A 20219-nucleotide genomic window follows, 5' to 3' on the forward strand; every position below is an offset into this window, starting at 1 on the left:
CGAAATTATTTTTTATATTCTAGTTCCTTTGCCTTTCCATATAAATTTTAGAATCACATGGTTTATATCATCAAAAGCTCTTCCTGGGATTTTGGTGAAAATTACATTTATAGACCAATTTAGGAAGAATTGACATTTTTATTATGTTGAATCTTACAGTCCATTTGTATGAGTTTTTTCCATTTATTTAGTGTCATCATTTATTTCTTTTATCGTCATTTTGTAGTTTTCATCATGTTGATCCTGTTTGTGTTTCATTAGATTTATATCTAATGTTTTCATTCTTTTGGAGCTATTGTAAATATTTTTTAAAATATTTTTAAAAATTTGGTTGCCAATTATTTAATCGCTATTAGATGGAAATACAATTGGTTTTTGTGTGTTGATCTAGTATTCTGCACCTTTGCTAAATTCAATTATTACTTCTAGGAGTTGAGGCGGTTTTTTTTTTGGTAGATTCCTTGAAATTTTTATTGTAGACAATTGTCGCCTCCGAAAAGAACAGTTTTGTTTCTTCCTTCCATTTTGCATTCTTTTATTTCATTTTCTTACCTTACTGCACTAATTATGACTTACAGTACAATGTTGAATCAGGAGATGAAAATAAACATCCTGCCTTGTTCCTGATCTTAGAGAGAAAGCATTCGGACTTTCACCATTGAGTACAACTGTTAGTATACTGAATTACATGGATTGATTTCCAAATGTTGAAACAGCCCTCTATTCTCTGTATGAAGCCTACCTGGCGGTAGTATAATATTCTTTTTATATATGAATGAATTCCTTGGTAATATTTTGTTGAAGATTTTTACTTCTATGTTCATGAGTGATATTGGTCTGAATTTTTTTTTGCTTTATTCTATTGGTCTGGGTTTCATATTGGTTAACAGTAGCTTCATAAAATGTGTTGGAAACTGTTCCCTCTACTGCTATTTTCTGGAAGTGATTTATACAATATGTGTTATTTCTTCTTTAGATATTTGGTAGAATTGTAAGTTAAATGATCTGTGCCTGCAGGTTTCTTTTTTTGAAAGTTATAAACTACAAATTCAATTTCCTTAATAGTTATATGGGACTATTCAGATTACCTATGTCATGTTAGGTAAGTTTTAGTAGTTTGTGGTTTTCAAAAAATTGGGCAATTTTTATCTATGTTGTCAAATTTATGTGTGCAGATTTGTGCATATTATCCTCTATCCTTTTAACTTTTAAGTCTTTGTAACAATATCCTCTCTTTAATTTCTGGTATTAGTAATTTGTTTTTCCTCTTTTTTTTCTTTGTCAGACTTCCTAAAATTTATCAATTATATTGATCTTTTCAAACTGATCTTTTCAAACAACTTTTTTAAACTGATATTTTTCTATTAATAATCTGTTTACAATTTTAATTGATTTCTGCCCTGATCTTTAATTATTTTCTTCCTTCTTCTAGCATTGGGTTTATTCTGTTCTCCTTTCTCTCATTTCTTTAGTAAGCTTAGGTTATTATTTGAGAACTTTCCCCATTTCTAATATAAGTATTCAATATTATAAACCTCCCTTAAGTAGGGTGTAAGTCGTAGATTCTGATTTTTTTATTTCTGTATTTTTTAAAATCTTGACTAATTTTCTGTGCAACTTCCTATTTGATCCATGCTTATTTAGAAGTGTGTTGTTTAACTTCCAAGTCTTTAGAGATTTCCCTAGTATCTTTCTGTTATTGTTTTCTAGTCCGATTCTATTATATTTGGAGAACATGCTTTTAGCTAAGAAAGATGCCCATCCCTGACCAAAACATACATTTTTGTGTCAATTCCATGGTGACATTTCTTGCCCATGGTAAGAACTAAACTCTTTTAACTGGTAATGAAAATTTTGTAAATAACAGCTGAACACAGTCCAATTACTTTTTTCTTGGCAGGTGGTCTGACTGACAGCTTGGGTAATTTGAAGAACCTTACGAAGCTTATACTGGAGGACATTAAGATGAATGAAGAAGATGCTATAAAACTAGGTCAGATTTTTGTTTTCTCTAATTTTTTAATCAAAAAACTTTTATAATAAGAAGAGTTAACTCAAGACTCATTGACACTGGCTGTATTTGTACAAGGCAAGGATGTCTTTATGTATTTGTGACTATATTGGTTTTCCTAGACAGTTTTCTACATTTCCTTTTCAATCCTTGAGCATCATTTAATGTCAACTGTCCACCACTATATTGTAACACTTTTGAGGACAGACGCCATGATATGTTTTATCTCTCTGCCTGATTCACTCAGCTCACATTTAAAGCATAGAAACAATGTAAAACATTTATATTGTGCTTTTATAATTAAATAAAATTTCATAAATGGAATGGAACACAAGAATGAATGTGGATCGAGAAAACCTGAGAAACAGAAATAGAATATGTTATTTGCCTTCCAGTTCAGGGAGGATTCCTGTTGAAGCTATTCTTCCCCAATGTCCTTGCCCTTTTTCAGGAGAGCACGGGGAGGTTCTTGAATTTAATTTAATTTAATTTAATTTAATTTAATTTAATTTATTTTGTATTTTATTTTATTTGCTCTCTTTTTGCCCCTGTTTGAGCCCTCAAGTAAATGTTCTTCGGCCTTGTTCTTTTTCCTTTTCTTACCTAAAATCGAACCTGTCCTATAATTAAAACATGGCTGACTTTTTTTTCATTATATAGCCTACATGAGAATAATCAAATTAATTCAGTGTTCAGGAAACATATATTTCATGCCTACGAGTTATATAGAACGTCAGAGCTCGAAGGAGACTAGTCTGACTCCCTCATTTTACTGCCACTGGAACCTAGAACAGTTTATTGACTTGCCCAAGTTCTCACCAATTGGTAGAAAGGATTCAAGAACACCTATCTGAGACAAACTGGTTCTACTCTTATGGAATCGAAGTCTGGACTTGAATAAACTAGTCTAAATTTACTTTTTATTAAAGAGATACTGTGTAATAGGTTAGACATTATACTAGGCACTTTTACATACTTCTCATTGAATCCTTACAATATTCCTAGTACACTGGTATAATTATCCCTAAAACCACAACTAAAATGTTGAATAACTTGCCCAAATTTACACAATTATTAAGTACAGGATCCAGTAATCAAACTGACTGCAAAGCTCATGTTGACAACCGCCACAAATCACTATGTGTACTCCCAAGACAACAATCAATATTCACTTACTATGCACCATACTAAATACATTGCACACATCATCTGCAACCTTCCCAAAGCTTTGCAAGGTAGGCATTATTAAAACAGCATATTTCTTTCCTCTAGGTCAGAGTACCATCAAGAAATATTTTAATGACACAAGGCTATGCCTAATCAATCCTACACTCCACATCAACTTTACACCTAAGAATGAGGGACGCTAGAAACACACCTAGGAACTAAAATCCCCAGGCTGCCCCTCTGAATTCAGCCTCCACCCCTTCTAAGATTTTTGAGGGAATTAAAGAGAGTGTGCTCATTCACAAGACTTTTTTCTATGAAAAAAGTTATGGTAAAGGTAAAAAAAAAAAAGTTATGATAAAGGTAACTCATTGATACCCATTAAAATACTATATATTTATTATAGCTTTTCTCATGCTACTAAAAGAATGACCTCCACATAAGAGATCTTTATATGGTCTAGGAGACTGGAAAGTGAGAGCTGAAAGAAAAACTACTCTCTGGCTTTTTATAATTCAATGTCTGTACAGAAAGAACATGGCAAGATCTCTGTGAGATTTTTTTTTTTGCCTTTTCAGCCCATTAATCTATGATTAAATCTTGGTATCCTAATGCATTTCATTTCCATCTTTTTTTAGCTAAAGGTCTGGCAAACCTGAAGAATATGTGTCTACTTCGGTTGACCCACTTGTCTGATATTGGGGAGGGAATGGATTACATAGTAAAATCTCTGTCAGCCGAACCCTGTGACCTTGAAGAAATCCAATTAGTCTCCTGCTGCCTGTCAGCAAATGCTGTCAAAACCCTAGGTAACTATGGCCTGCATTAACTGAATAAGAATAGTGTAAGAGAACAGGTGGTACTTTTATAGTAATGCATGCTAGGTCTCTCAAGCAGAAATTTAATTTTTAGAGAAATTGGAGAAGAGAATAAAGTCTTCTAGGTAATATCTAGTCTATTTTTAATGATTTTCCTCCATGATTGAAATGAAAATGTGTTATAGATGGATAATAGACAATTTCAGAATAATTAAAGATGTTGTAATTTTAAGAGAAGGCAAAGAAGAAGAAAAGAAGTAGGTGCTTGAGACTTGGCACATGTCCTGTTGCATAATAACTGCTTAATAAATATTTGGGTGAATGGATAAATAAATGATTGAGAAGCAGAGAGAGAAGGAGTTCCTTAAATGTTCTCTGAGCTTCCAGTTCTTACCTACTGCCCTGTTAAGATGGAGTTAATGTGCATTTATATAAGAACTGAGTCTGTTGAGTTCCCAAAGGGTGTGCATACCAAGTATGGAAAAACCTTTGCATATTACTGGATAAATGGATATGTTCAATTCAGATGTTTTTTAAATTTAGATTTTGGGGAGAAAAATGTTTTAACACCTTTAAAAACAGAATATAAAACTGCTATGAGTCTGTAAGGATTACTAAGATTGCGTATATGCTAACATAAACCCAAACTAGAGAAACCCATGATTAGGAAAGGCTAGACAAGCACTGGGAGCATGAGAATGACGAGTACACGCTTTTGCTTTTCTACTTGCCACTAGGGAGAGACAGGTTCAGAACTGAAAATACCCTTTTTAAGAGGAGTTCCATAGGTTTTTTTATTTTAAAGCACCAAACCCTGGAAGATACTTTACTCTAAGAAAAGGGTTCATATGATTGATTAAAAATAATAATAGCTAATATTATAACAAGAGTATATTGTCATGGAAAACTTGACTAATTTTTTTAAATGAGATTTTCCTAATCAGCCTTAATAGGAAAAACTTCAACTAGATTAAGCAATCATGATAAATACAGGTTTTTCCCTCATCAGAAAGTAGAGCATTTCTATGAAAATTTTCATGAGCTGAAAAGGCATAAAGCGAAGGAGCAATTACCATTAATTTTTATGGAAAAAATTTTAAGCATTTCCAGACCCAAATGAAAACCTCTCTTAGGCGTTTCAGATACCTTAGGACACACTTGCTAACAGATGCACAAAATAAATGGAGATGAAGCACAGATGTTCACAGACACAGTTCAAGGCTCTGGCGGCTTCATGCTGAGATGGGGCTTGTAGTTCCCAGCAAGGAGCGTGGCAGGACCTCTTGTGCTGCCTCTATAAGGCTCCCTGAAAAAAAACGTCGAACACTATTGTGGCTTTTTGCCTTTTTTGTAAACGTGGAAAATCCTCTTCGGATTTCTTTCAGTTAGCAAAAACAGATACTAATGTAGGTCTTTTAAAAGCAAAGGGGTGTAACCGAACTTTGGAAGAGAGGGGCATATCTGTATCTGGAGTGAAAGAGAGAACCAAGTAGTTCTTAGCTAGAGTGATGGCATTTTACGATTAATGTCTTTATCTTACTAAGTTTTATTATTAACACCACAACTATGACATTAACAAAATCATCTAAACGGAGGTACACAAAGAACAGCTCATCTCATCTGTGTTTTGTTCCTTTGTTTCTCCTGCATGATAAGGGCATTTAAGAATTGGAGACAACTTCACAGTTATCTAGTTCAACTTCATCATTCTAAAGATGAAGACATTGAGGCTTAGAGAAATGGAGTCACTTTCCTACAGTGACCTAACAACTATATTCCTTGCTGCTTTAGGCTTTATGTGAGCTGAAGTATATTAGTCAGAACTTAGGACCAGGAAATATCTGTCCATTTGGTCATAGTCATAGGAGCTGGGGGTTAAGTCTATCCAGATACCTTTGGGAATAATTAAATTAATAAAATCAAATATAATCTGTATACTATCGACAAAGAAGATAAGGGCTCAGAATTATTACAAGGATATTTTTAAATGCATATATAGTTCCCTGACTGTCTTTACTTTGGATTTTTTTTTCCAGCTCAGAATCTTCATAATTTGGCCAAACTGAGTATTCTTGATTTATCTGAAAATCACCTGGAAAAGGATGGCAATGAAGCTCTACATGAACTAAGTAAGAATAACAATGTAGCCGTATTAGTTGCACCTTTCTTAAACTGTTCTAAAGGAATACAGCCCCGTGCTTTTTGAGTTACCAGTTTTTACATGCTTATTGCACCTGAGGCTCTCACCTATTTGCTTCCTTCTAGGGTGCTAGTGTCTGAGAGTAAGTGATGTTTAAGACAATTCTGCTTAAGCAGTTAGTAATAAGATTTTTAAGGTATGATAACGATATTGTGATTATGTTTTAAAAAACTGATACTTGCTGTCTGAGATTTGATTCAAAATAATACAGAAGCGAAGGAATTTGAAAAAGATGAAGCAAGACTGTCCATGATTTGATGGTTGTTAAAAGGTGGCTTATTAGTATACATAGTTTCATTATACTATACTGCATGTTTATATATTCTTGAATACTTTCCATAAAAATTTTAACCAAAAAACAAGTCAAATCTCATTGCACATTGAGTATATCGCAGAGAGAAAGACCTCTCCTTCTCCTACATCCCTTTATCCTTCATCAATTTTGAGATGCATCCAGTTTCTGAACTGGTCTCTGGATTTTCAAGTTGACAGGCTACACTTCCTGGAACAGCTAACTGTGCTGATGATGCCCTGGTGGAGTGATGCACGAGTCAGCCTGATCAGGCTATTGGAGCAATTGGAGGGGGTCCCACAACTCGTCAAACTTGGGCTGAAAAACTGGCGACTCACAGATGCAGAAATTAGAATTCTAGGTAAGTACACACAGAGCTAAGAGAAGTAGGTCCTAACGAAGCCCTTACATTGACTTTCTTTTCGCTTTTCCTTCCTTCCTTCCTTCCTCCCCTCCCTCCCTTCTCTTTCTTTTCTTTCTCTCTTTCCCCCTCCTTCTCTCTCTCTTTCATTCATGCCTTTATTTTTTTGCTTCCTCTTTTTTTTATACAAATATATTTAAAGAGAGTTCACATATGTTAAGGAGAAAAATGATTTGAACACTGGCCTACACTCAGGACACACAGTATTAAAGGAAAATATTCACATTATCTGGCAAGGAGTATTATATTAGGAATTGCTCTTCCTAGCTTTAAGTGTCTGAAATTCAACAATGCTCTTCTAATCTTGGGAAATATTTTTAAGTCACCTGTTGGATATTCAAAAAATATAAAGGTAAGTGCAACTTTATGTAAATGGGATCACAGTATATAAGTAGCTGGGACGTAATCTCAGGAATAAATAGATATAAATGACTGAAGACACCAACAGCCTCAGGCAGTTGATGAAAGGTCCTCTGTATTAGTTATCAATTCCCGTGTAACGGATTACCCCAAAACTTGTGGCTTAACAACCACAACCATGAGCAGTATCTCACAGTTTCCATGGGTCAGGAATTTGGGAGTGGCTACGCTGGATGGTTCTGGCTGAGGCTCTGTCATGAGGTCCAGTCCAGAGGTCAGTGGGGGCTGCGGTGGCGGGTGGGGGGGAGGTGGTAGACCTGCTTCTAGGGCAGCTCCTCCCTGTGGCATTAAGTACATTCACATTCTTGTGCAACCACCGTCACCACCCATCGTCATCTTTTTCATCTTTTCTGACTAAAACTCTGTACCTATTAAACACTAACTCCCCACCTGCTCTTCTTAAAATCTTCTTTCTTAGAGATGTGTATGTCTCTAAGTCTTTACTAGGCTGCACAAGGGTTTTGTCTTCCCTAATGGTGCTTCAAGTTCTGGATCTTTCCTTCCCTTAATTCCTAACTCCACTTCCATGTCCACTACCCATTAAATAATAGTACCTTGGGGATCATTCTTTCAGGCCACTCCTCTATTCTGGGTGATCTTGGAGGCATGTGGCTTTTGTGACCGACTAATTAGTTAGCTAATAAATAATACCTTTCAAGTAACCTCATACATTAAGCGAGTTGGAAAGGATGTGTCTTTTCAAGGAGGCCATTGGGGATTGTACAGAATTGGAATTACATGTAGGGGAAGCATTTTGAGGTAGAGACCTTTTAGCATCTTTCAAATCTTTAGGTGGGTAGTTGCCTAATTTGTCTACCTCTGAGGCTGGCCATTGATACCAGAGAAGGAGACAGTGTGTTTAATGAAATAGGAACAGAGCTAGGTAGTAATTTGCCATTTTACTTTAATTGCCTAGTGCCTTGAGCCTCCATGAGAAAAAATAAACATAACAGAAGGCAGTTGACTCTTGGAAATTTAGTTGTAAGGATGTACCCTAAACTGAAAATTAAAAAAAAAAAAAGGACCAAATGAACCATTCAATAGTAGTAACTAATTTATTCTCCAAGTAATTTAAAAAAAGAATTTGTGGAATTATCATTATATCCCTAATAAAAGATTTTATTAGGGGTACAGAGGTATAAGGGTTATAAGAGGTATAAAAAGGCAGTCTGCTTGGGCTTGAGGCATAAGCTGAAGAGCGAGAGCTGGATGTTCTCTGCCTTTGGCCTCTAGCCGGGTGACAAGACTGCTGCTATCTGCTGGACCTTCTAGAGGCTCCATCTTTACGAAATGGTTAGGTGCATTGGTTTTGGAGCCAGACAGACCTGTCCACCCCTTCCACTTGATAGATGTATAACCTACGGCAACTGAAAGTCTCTGAGCCTCTGCTGATTTGTCAAATGAGGATAAGTATAATACCTACCACATTAGCGGTTATTGCACCAATCAATATTGAGCTAATGCATATAAAGAAGTTCAACATTGACTCATTGTACATGCTCAATAAATAGTACTGTGATCATTATACTCTGTGGGCTTCAAGAGGAACCAGACACCAGTTATCGTCACTAAAAAAAAAAAAAAAATCTTTCTCAGTATGCAAAATAAAGTACAACCTACTCACTTTCGATGTGTGAGACCCTTCACAATGGAGCCTCAATTCGCCTTCCTCTCCACCTTCATTGTCAGCCACACCTCCCCACTTCCATGAGTTTCCATCCTCACGGATCTCTTGCTGTTCCCTGAAAATCCCTTTGTACATATACACACCCTTTGGAATGTCCTTCACCTTCTGCTTTAAACACTTTAAGACCTAACGTAAATAGCTCCTTGGCGAAATGTTCTCCCTACACTCTTTCCTCTGCACCCCCACGTGGAACCTAGATGTTTGCATTAAGCTTCTCGTTCAGAGTCCTTCAAACTTTTTTTTTTTTTTACTATGACCGACAGTTATAAATACATCTTATCTCAAGGTCTAAAACACACATACATACACATTAAATGAGTTTCACAAAAAATAATTATCATATAGGTGTGATACACTTCATTACCTTCTTCTATTCCTTCATTCCTATTTCACTTAAAACAAATGCTGATTGCAAACCTATTAAATTTATTTCATGTTCCAGTAAAGGAGAGATACTCTACAGCTTAAGAAAAAGAAAACACTGCCCTAATCCATATCCTGCCCAGGGCGTCAGACTAGACATAGGGCTTCTGTTTCTATGGTCACTTCTGGCTCTGAATTTCTGCTAGCATGTTTTTCTTCATCTGCATCACTTTGCCTCCTGCAGAGGTTTCTTTCCCTATTCTTTATGGGACTTGAATGAGGAGAACAGTCACTTATCCTTAATTTCTACAGGAAGGCCCCAATATAATTATGGACATAGTAGATTTACTGAGTGCTTGGGGGTAGTTGTGAATAGTTTTAAATAGCAGATTAAATTTAATTTGGCACTTGTACATTCTCAAAGAGAGGCCTGATCCCTCTGTCAGCTGCCCGTCAATTGCCTTGTCCTATTCCCATCTCCATCTTTTACGATCCCCGGTGAAACTCTCAGGGCCCACACATATCACAAGTCAATTTAAGCAATGACATTTAGTGATGGATATGTGTGATGGATGCAATAGTGAAATGAAGAAAGCATAATGAGAGTCTCTAATTAAGACTACCTAATGAAATGTGGCTGTGAGGTATGAAATTAGATACAATGTGCTTTCCTGGAAAAACTCCAAGCCTGGATTGTCTTTAATTTTCCACTTTTCTAAACCTCTACTCAGGCTACTGGGGAAAATCACGCAATTTGACAGATTAGATACATTACAAGTTCATAGTAATAAACTTCAACAAAAATTATAATCAAATGGTAAGAAAACACTATGCAGCAAAACTTGTGGCATGTGGCAAAAGCAGGACTTGAATAAGATTCTCATAGCCTTAAATATGTATACTAAAAAATAAGAAAGACCGAAAATTAATATTTCTAAGAAGCCAGAATGACAACAGAGTAAACCACAGATAATAAACATAAGAGAACAGGCATACCTCATTGTATTGCTTTGCTTTATTGTGCTTCACAGATGTTGAGTTTTTTACAAAATGAAGGGAAAACCGTCTACCAGCAAAAAGATTACAACTTGCTTTATTGCGATACTTGCTTTATTGCAGTGTTCTGGAACCAAATCCGCAATATCTCCGAAGTATGCCTGTATAAATCAATGAAATAGAAAACAAAAAATTTTAAAAAGATAAATAAATCTTAATGATTAAAGAAGTACAAATTAGTAGTTGATAGTTGGGCACAGGGAGCATGGCAGAGGGAATGCAGTTTGCATTAATATGATGGCTAAGTGGAGGGTCAGGGGAGGGAGGGACCAATTGGGGGGATCGTTTTATGAACATCATAGATATCTAACCAATGTACTGTATACTTGAAACTAATTTAAATAAATAAATTTATTTTAAAAAGATTAATAAATCTTAAAATTGTTTTTTAAGAGTTTCAAAATAGATAAAAATCAGGCAAGACTGCTCAAGAAAAAAGAGTTACATAAATTTCATTAGTCAAAATAGAGACATAAGCACGTTTGTAGTAGTGTTATTATCACTCCAAACTGGAAGCAACTCAAATGTCCTTCCACAGATGAAAGGATAAAAAAAACTGTGGTACAGACATACGACAGCATAGTATTCAGTTCTAAAAATAAATGAGCTATCAAGCTTAGAAAAGACATAGAGAGAACTAAATACATATTGCTAAGTGAAAAAAAGCAAGTCTGAAAAGGCTACAGAATGTATGGTTCCAATTATATGACACTCTCGAAAATGCAAAGCTACTGAGACAGTAAAAAGTTCAGTGGTTGTCAGGGGCTCCTGAGGTGGGAAGGAAGGGTTAAATTGATGCAGCTCAGGCAATTTTTTTTTTAGAGCGGTGGAACTGTTCTGTATGATACTGTAATTATGCACACATGACACTACACATTTGTCCAAACCCATAGAACTTTGCAGCCCAAAGAGTAAACCTTAATGTATGCAAACTAAAACATCATTTAGGAAGTCTGGGAAACCCAAGGATGGAATGCAGAATGCATTTAAATCTGACTGTGTTACAAACTGTGAAACCTCACTGCAGATGAGAGGAAAAGAAATTAACCTAAATACCTGTGGAAGTGAGTGTGATCTGTAAAATTAAAGGCAAACTAAACTGTAACAACCATTGTACTCTAATTGAGGAGTTATACCAAATAGGGGTACAGGTTAACAATTCTGATACTGATATACATTTACACTGAAATTGAATAATTAAGTAAATGGATGCCAGAAAGTGGGAGCCTGATTAGAATAGGCTAGAATGACCTATGGTAATGAACTAGAATTGGAGACATCAGTATGAACTCATCTCACATTTAGTCTAATATAGATATAGATGGTTACACATATATATGTAGTATAAACAACCCAAATGTCCTCACTAATGAACGGATAAACAAAATGTGGTATATTCACACAACAGAGTATTGTTATTCAGCCATAAGAAGAAATGAAGTATTGTAACATGCTACAATATGGATAAACCTTGAAAATGCCATACTAAGTAAAAGAAAGAAGTCACAAAAGACTACATGTTGTATAATTCTATTTATATGAAATGTCCAAAATAGGCAAATCTACAGTGACAAAATAGATTACTGGCTGTCAAGGTCTGAAAGGTGGAGGGTGGTTGGCATCGGGATTGGAGTAACAGCTAATGACTACTGAGTTTCTTTCCTGGGGTAATTAAAATGTACTAAACACTCTTCAAGTGTTTAATTTACTTGATCTCTCTGTAGGAGTTGACACTAAACACTCCCTCCTTTTCAAAATGTCCTCTTGACTGCCATGCCAACTTTGCAATGGTAATTTCTCTACTCAGATATTAATGCTCCCAGTTTTCCTTAGAGTTTGGTCCTAGGCTCTCTGCTTTTCTTCAGAGACTGCATTCCATCTTAAAGCTTTGATTGAATTTTTTTATTGTGACTCCCAAAATTTTGTTTCTAGCCCATCAGAAATCTGGGACTACCAAGATAGAAATTGTTACTAGCTCACAGATCTATTTCACACGTTCGAACAAAACACTTTTTAAAATGGTATCTTTCAATTTAAAAGTTTGAGGCTGAACTCTATTATCCAGTCTGTTCTCACAGCGAGCCCCATCACATCTGAACTCCATTATCTAGTTTGTTCTCAAAAAAAGCACCATCACAGACACCACTCATATTCTAGAAGTTCTTTGGTAAACCCTAGGCTAAATCATTCTGCCACATGGATCCTGATATCCTACTTTTATTTTCCAAGTGTTCTCTCTTGTTCTCCAATTGTATTTAAAATATATATATATAGCATTTTTGTTGTTGTTGTTGGATAGATGCAGGACCTTTTTAGGGTCCCTGAAAAATAAGTTTTTGAAGTTTGTTTTTCCTGTTCACTATGTTATCTGATTTCTTGGGAGTTATTTGAAGCTGTTCTCAAATGTCTGGTACTCTTGTTCAGTTAGTTGTCTTGGCATTTTAGAGTGAGGCCAAGTTGTTAAGAAGCTCTGTGGGCCTGAGGGAGTGTGACTTTCCAACTGGTTTGCTGAAAGCAAAATGGCTCTTCCTTTATAGGGTCTTTTCTTGCAGGCACTTTAATTTCTCCTGAGAATGATCCTTCACTTTTCCCCCTGGAGCCTATAAGCCCAATTGGTAGTGTTCTGGGAAGAAAGTGGGGTTGAAAAGCCTATTGCCTTAGTGTGCTCCCAGGGCAGCCTGACCTATCACAGCGTCTAGCACCCATCTAATTACTTTATAATGTATGTTTTCACACTATATTGTAAGCCCAATGAGATAGGGACCCCACTTGTCCTTTTCACGTATCCCCAGCATCCAGCACAATCCACGGTACATAGTAGGCATTCAAAAATGTGTGAATGAAAAACTGGCAATACTAGTTTTGTTTAGTATGCAGGAACCCTTCAAGGAGTAGAATTCTTCTACCCAGAGCATTTGAAATTCTGCCTGGAACATGGATCAAGTCACTTGCATTCTTCATAGCCCACGCAAAGCCCACAGCTCTGAAAGTCAGATTCCTTTTCCTCAGAACTAGTCTGCTCATAGTGATGACAACACTGCAAATAAAATTAACAAAATGTATGCCCTTGGATTATGGGTTATGTTGCTTGTTCTTGGTCCCTGTGCTTATTATGCATTCTAGTAATTATTATGCATTCTAATAATTACCCAAGAAGCTCTTAGTGATACCATTCTTAAACTTTAGCAGATAGCCTATGTAACTAGCTAACCCTCTGAGTGTGGAATGGGCTTTAACTTCTTCGTTAAGTTCCTTTTAGGTGGTGAAATCTGTTCTGTTAGTCAGGAAGAAAAGAAGTTGCCCCTTGGGGAAGGAACCTTATATATACACATGCTGATGACCAGGAATTTGACTGAGCGCATGTCATGCTGGAAACTACATGAAAAAGTGGCAGAGGCAGAAAGAACATGAACATGAGGTATAAGAACAGGGAGAAAACTACCTACAAAAAATAAAGGGCTCCTTGTGGGAAGGAGAACGAGTAAAGGTGAGGGCCTATGTGAGTTAGGCTGGGTACAGGATAAGCTGGTATAATAAGAAACCCAACTACACTATGGCTTACGGAAGCTAGAACTTTATTTCCCTGTCATCTAGCAGTCCAGAAGTGGGCAGTCCAGACAGGTGGCTTTGTTCTGTGCAGTCCTTCGGACCCTGAAACCTGCCTTTTCACTCCTCTATTCTTTAGCGTGTTTTCTGTGACTTCACAGTTATGGCTAGGACATTATCTTTGTAGGAGACAGAGTGCCTTGTTCTGTAAGGAATGGAGGAAGTTCCTAAAGAGTCTAGGGAGGGTAAAAAAAAAAAAAAAAAAAAAACCAAAATGCAAACCTTTTAACCAAAAACACCTTTATTTTAGTTTCAAAAAACAAACAGTTCTTTTTTTCCAAAATAATCATGATTAACTTACAAAAATGACATTCACAATGCCTCTTCAAAGCATTTTCCTTTACCAGGAAACAGCTTCACAGAATCCAAACATTGATTTTAAAATAATTATATTTTGTTGTCATTAAAAGACAAAACAGAATCTAGCCGAAGTCAAGGAAATCCATTCATACTTCAGGTTCTTCTCCAGGAACCAGCATTGTTATACTATTTCCGTTTAGGAAAATCTGGTCTAATTTAGTAATCTTTTTCCTTTCCGGTGTGATTTCAACCTCAGTGACATCTTCCAGTACCATACTGACAAAGTCATCAAGTCGTAGAAGCGTACCAACAATTTCCTTATCACTCTTCATCACAATGTGAATTCTTGATCCTATACACTTGTCCACAAGCTCTAGAGGCAGCAGCTGTGACGGGTTAGTGGTAGCATCAGCTGCCATGGCTACCCCGGAACCCAAAAACCCAAATCTTGAGATACCGGAGGAGGCTTACTCATTTAGAAACATTTCACATCCAAGAAACAATAAGTAGTGTTTCCATCTCAAAAGAGGAAATGACCTAAGCTTGCTGAAGTTTGATTCGTTTTGAAAACAAGTACTGAATATCTAACAGCATCTCTCACATCTCAATTTTTAAACAATCTTCCATTTCCTGAGAAGTCAGGAAAAGGGAAAAAATATGAAATTCATTTATATTGGTTTCCAAATATAAATGAATTAAACTAATTCAATTATATTTGCATTATAAATTACATTATTTATAAATTAAATCAATTACATTATACTGATTAATTAAATCCTATTTGTTAGATTGCCTTACACTTTAGAATGGCTATAATTTGTAATAAATGGACCAGATTCACAATCACTGCCTTATTATATAGAATTTCTAATGCAAAGTGCTGGTCCAAACATGGCCATTTTTCTTTAAAAAGTTGTTTTGTTTCCAACTAACATTGTCAATTCTATTTTTATCAGGTGCGTTCTGTGAAAAAAGCCCTCTCAAAAACTTCCAGCAGCTGGATTTGGCAGGAAATTGTGTGAGCAGTGATGGATGGCTTACCTTCATGGGTGAATTTGAAAATCTCAAGCAATTGGTGTTTTTTGACTTCAGTACTGAAAGATTTTTACCTGATGCAACATTAGTCAGAAAACTGAGCCATGTGTTATCTAAGTTAACTTTTTTGCAAGAAGCTAGGCTTGCTGGGTGGCAGTTTGATGATGATGATGTCAGTGTTATTAAAGGTGCTTTTAAACTGGTAATTGCTTAAATAAAGGGCACCCTGAGCCCATGAATGGTCTAGACTCTATTACTTCTAGCTTGGTGATTTAAAAATCTTTGCTCATATAGTCCAAGAGTCTGACAGTATATGGCAATTCATTACATACCTAAAAATTATCCTTTAGTGTCTGCCTAACTCGTCTCTTCTAAACTTTTCTTCTTTATTGGTATCAGGATGATGTGTGGCACCATCATCATCTCCTTAGCTGGCCTCCCCATGGAAATCTACTCTTAGTTTCATCATTCAGGAGAAAAAAAAAAGAGAGAAGGATGCCAGGAAAATGAAAAGGAAGTGGGAGGGAGTTTACTGATGATATGTACAATAATTCTGTGTCTCACCACTCCAATTAGGACTATCAGCTACTTGAAGGGAACTTTTGTTCATCCTGTATTCCCCTTGGTCTCAAGAATAGCAGGTCACAAAAACTGATATAGTGTATGCACATTTACTGAGCACAGTGCCTGGCATGTATTAGACTCTCAAGTATTTGATGAATATGAGATAATTAAATTACCAATAAATAGATACTGAATAAACAAAGAAGCCAAAATGACTTAAAACCAGAGAGAAAACTCCATGTATGTTCTTTATTCAAAAAGTTTAAGTCAATAATTTGGAATGTAAAAAAGCATTTTCTTATATAAGCAGGTCAGACTCCCAAAAAAGACTGGCATCCTTTATTCAAGCAAAAAATTGGCAGTTTACCAGTAGCTAAATCAGAAGCTTGAAATTCAGGTCCTTTCCAGTTGCTGATAAAGTCACAGTTGGAAATGTAATTCCAACTGTGACTTCGGAGATTAAGGAAGAAGTAAAAATGTACCCCATCCTAATATTTTTCTACATCTCCCAAACGATCCTTCCCCACAAAGAAAGAAGTTTAAGAAAAATCTGTTTAAACTGACTTAAGTCAAAGTAAGTATGAAATAAACAAAATCCTAAATGGTGTTAGCCCGTATCTTCTATTCTCATGGCACCTCAAATTAATGGCTTTGGTGTTGGTGTAGGTAACACGTAGCCTGTATGTTGAGGTAGTCACTAGAAAGAAATTCTGGGCACAATATTCTGTTTAGCAAATGGGCATATATTCTACAGATTTAGTCATAATATTTTACAATTACAGATGAACTAATTCATTCCCTACCCTAACTTTACAGATGAGAAAGCTCAGGGAGGTTAAACGACTTGCCCATGGTTACAAAGCTACTCACGCACTGGCAGCACCAGGATTGGAATCCAAATCTTATCTTCCAGTTTAGTGATTTTTCCATTATAGTAATTTTTCAAACAGGGTTAATCGCATTCCATGAAGCTTGTTCTTAACCACAAACCATGGGTCAAGTATTTAATTTGAACTTCCTTTTCTGTCTAGCTTCAAGTGACTCTGTGGCAAGATTTATTAGTAAGGCCACTGCCTATAGGCCAAATTTCTTGTTTTCATATCCAGAAACTGGCCAGAGCTTGGCAAATGAGGCTTCTCTATATAATGCATGGACCAAAATCACCTGCAGCAGTCGGCATTACTGAATTTCAGTAAGTAGAGCCAATTTCTTCAGAACCCACAGGCAACTTGTCAAATAGTATAAGTAGGTATTAAAGCACCTTTGGTAGGACAACTGCACAGCTGTTGCTTCCAAATGGGTGTTGAGGAAGAGGCATTTAACCTTGAGCAGAACTGTGATCTAGACGCATTAAAAATCCCTTGGGGATGGAGAAGACATGCATAGGGTGGCGGCACATACCTCTTAATCATCACTCAGTACATGACAGTTCTTCAGATTTCATGCATGACCCAAATTCACATTTAGATGAGGTCAATGGAGGAAAAATCACCCTGTAATAGTAGACCAATAATAGGTATAGTAATAGTTGGAGAACATAAGACAAATGACAAGGAACAGGTTGCCTTATATTTTACAGAGTTTCACTTTCACCAGCAGTCAAGGTAGTGAGGGCTTTATTTCTTCAGCAGGTCAAATGCCTGAACAGGATTGCAGATGTCAAGACAATGAGCAACTCCTACCAAGCAAAAGTTATTTAGGACATGGTCATTTATTATCACAGGATGACTACAATTCTCCTTGATGGGGATGGGATGGCTTCTTAGATGTTTGTTATATCACTGTGAAGAAATAGGATTTGGAAGTGTTGCTCATATTTAAAAGAGGATGACTTGACTGAAGAAATTGTTGCATATTCTACAAAAACAAAAATCTTCTCTAGATAGCTGGCTGACGGCTGGAAAAGTCACAAATCTCCAGGAGTACTGGATTCCAGAAAAGTTGCATCCACTTTCAAAATCTCTTTTTAAAACCCTAATCATAATACAATAAAATGAAAAAAACCTCATAGGTAATTTGTGACTGCTGCTTGTTATGCTTTTTATAAGTAATACTGGCCATGCTGGAAAGACCTTAACATGTACATTTGGAAAAGCAATCAAAAAATAAAATAATCTATATAATTCTCACACTGTATCACAGTTAACAATTTACTATGTTTGACGAAGCAAAACAAAGTTAGATACTGCCTGTAGCAGATTTAAAAATACTGTAACCTATCATCTAGGGTCTCTTATGTTTTGGTAACATATATAACATAAACTCGAACTGATTATGCAACTTTGAAAAGGTATCAAATCCTATGTTATATATGAAATTCCAAATATTTTGGTAATATATTTGATGTCTTTCACTAATAAAACGAGAAATTAAAAAGTCAGCCAATGAAAGAGTGACAAAAAAAGATATATTCCATCGTTATGTCAGTATTTGATTAAATATAACACAGAAAACTAGGATACCTTTATTGCACATCACCAAAGGATCTGGTATTCATTTAACCAGAATAAAACACTTTGAAAACCACGGACAATTTGCAAATGTAGTGAAATTGTTAAATGAGAAAAATTATTTAAAAACTGATCATTAAAAATTTTAATTTATGCTAGGTAGTAGAACATGTTCCAAAATTTCTGATAAAAACTTCTCCTTTGCAAGACATAATTCAGGAGGTCCTCAAAGAAAAATGTAGCAATTAAGTTTGGAAAACCTATAAAAGAGACTTTTATTTTTAGGATAGACTTTTTTTCCTTTCCTAAAATGTGTATTATGATTCAAAAAGAAGGTTTATAAATTTCACTGAAGAAAATATTATATTTTAAATAATGTGACAGATCCACTTCATCAAGTGGTTCTCTTGTAAAGGTAATGTCATATCACAATGCAGTCAACTACAAAACCAAAGATAGCAAAATTCAACTTAGAGAAACACGCTTTCTAAAGGAAGCCTATTTAAAGCCTAAAACATTTAAAAGGTTCTCACTATCCAAAATACATTTTAAAAAAATATAGTTTCACTGGTTTCATGTAATATGAACTAGCCTACTATACTCTAACATTCAGAGTAAATGATTGGACAGTCAATGCAAAATTGGATTACTAAATAAATTGCAAGGTAAAGAGTCCATATTCCTCATAAAAATAAATCACAGTACGTCATGGTCTTGGTTGTCCAATTCTATTGTTAGTTCCATATCTACTTGGTATATTTGTAAAACCAGTCCTGAACCCTTGGGTTGTTCCTATTCCTGGAACTCCCAGTCCTTGATTAAGCACGCTGCTGCTATAAGGTATGTGTCCATGATTAAGCCCCGAACCATAAGGTCTCGTTTGTGTGTTAAGAAGAACAAATGGGCTCACATTTTTTCCAGGGGTGTTAAAAGAAAATTCTGGAGGTGGACTACTAGGTTTAGTTGGAGTCGATGTGACATGGTTCGACTCATCAGTACCCTTTAACGGAGGCATTGGAATTATGTGATGATCTGAAAAATTTAGGACGTTGGCTGCAACAGGCCCAGATAGTAAGGCAGGCCTAATCCAATCATCTTTGAAAATCTGAACAGTCAGAGTAGACACTAGAGTGTACAGCCTGTTGGTCACATGAGCAAGAACCATTTGTTCATTTGCATCTCGTCGAATTCTTACATGAACTGATCCAGCCTAAAAAGGGCAAATCATAAGAAAGAGACTGCTTAGAATTACACTACTAAAAATTCCATTAGAAATGAACATTTTTTTAATGAGTTTGTTGTAACAGTACTTGGTATTTTCTTTAAAACAAGAGAAAGCTTAATGCCTTGACATTTCTTAAAGACTACTTAGTAGTGATTATCAAGATAAAGAGGTAATGAAATAATTAATAACTCTTTAAATAAAATGTGACCTTTTAAAATCTAAAAAAGGAAGAGAAATCCATGTAGGAGGAAGACAGGCATGTTATAACATAAGGCAGAATATAAATGAAGTATATGAAAAATGCAACAGAAGGGCAGAAAAGGTAGGTATTAATTCAAATTGAAGAAGACTTCAAAAGAAAATGGCATTTGAGCTAGGGCTGGTTATATAAAATTTCAAAAGGTGGAGACAGGTTGAGGGAATAGCAATTAAAATGCATGGCATATTGGGCAAGAATAAGCAATATTACTATTGTATAAAAAAGAACAAGTGTTTCGGGGGGCAGAAAAAAATAAAAGAAAGAAGGAAAGGAACAAAGAAGGAAAGAAGAAAAGAAGGACAGAAGGCAGGCAGGCAGGCAGGCAGGCAGGCAGGTATGAAGGAA

The 20219-nt window shown here is 35.8% G+C and overlaps 2 protein-coding genes and 1 pseudogene across 6 annotated transcripts in view; 1 reads left to right on the forward strand and 2 right to left on the reverse strand.

Moving 5' to 3' along the window:
- The window catches only part of NLRC4 (NLR family CARD domain containing 4), a 41431-nt gene extending 25802 nt beyond the window's left edge, over positions 1-15629 (forward strand). Inside the window, exons 6-10 of the mRNA XM_011372112.2 lie at positions 1901-1993; positions 3817-3987; positions 6033-6125; positions 6682-6849; positions 15298-15629. Coding sequence (XP_011370414.1) covers positions 1901-1993; positions 3817-3987; positions 6033-6125; positions 6682-6849; positions 15298-15590 — 818 coding nt within the window. The 3' untranslated portion in view covers positions 15591-15629. The remainder of the gene's footprint in view (positions 1-1900; positions 1994-3816; positions 3988-6032; positions 6126-6681; positions 6850-15297) is intronic.
- Positions 14261-14993, reverse strand: LOC105300071 (annotated as a pseudogene).
- A 1910-nt stretch (positions 15630-17539) lies between the features above and the next one.
- Positions 17540-20219, reverse strand: part of SLC30A6 (solute carrier family 30 member 6) — a 30792-nt gene continuing 28112 nt past the window's right edge. For 4 of the 5 annotated variants that reach the window (XM_011372113.2, XM_011372115.2, XM_023537814.1 and 1 more), the window contains one exon: positions 17540-19600. In XM_011372113.2, coding sequence (XP_011370415.1) covers positions 19097-19600 — 504 coding nt within the window. In that variant the 3' untranslated portion in view covers positions 17540-19096. The remainder of the gene's footprint in view (positions 19601-20219) is intronic. The other variant, XM_011372114.2, reaches the window with a different exon arrangement.

Source organism: Pteropus vampyrus, unplaced genomic scaffold (assembly GCF_000151845.1).
Source record: "Pteropus vampyrus isolate Shadow unplaced genomic scaffold, Pvam_2.0 Scaffold200, whole genome shotgun sequence".
Taxonomy (NCBI): domain Eukaryota; kingdom Metazoa; phylum Chordata; class Mammalia; order Chiroptera; family Pteropodidae; genus Pteropus; species Pteropus vampyrus.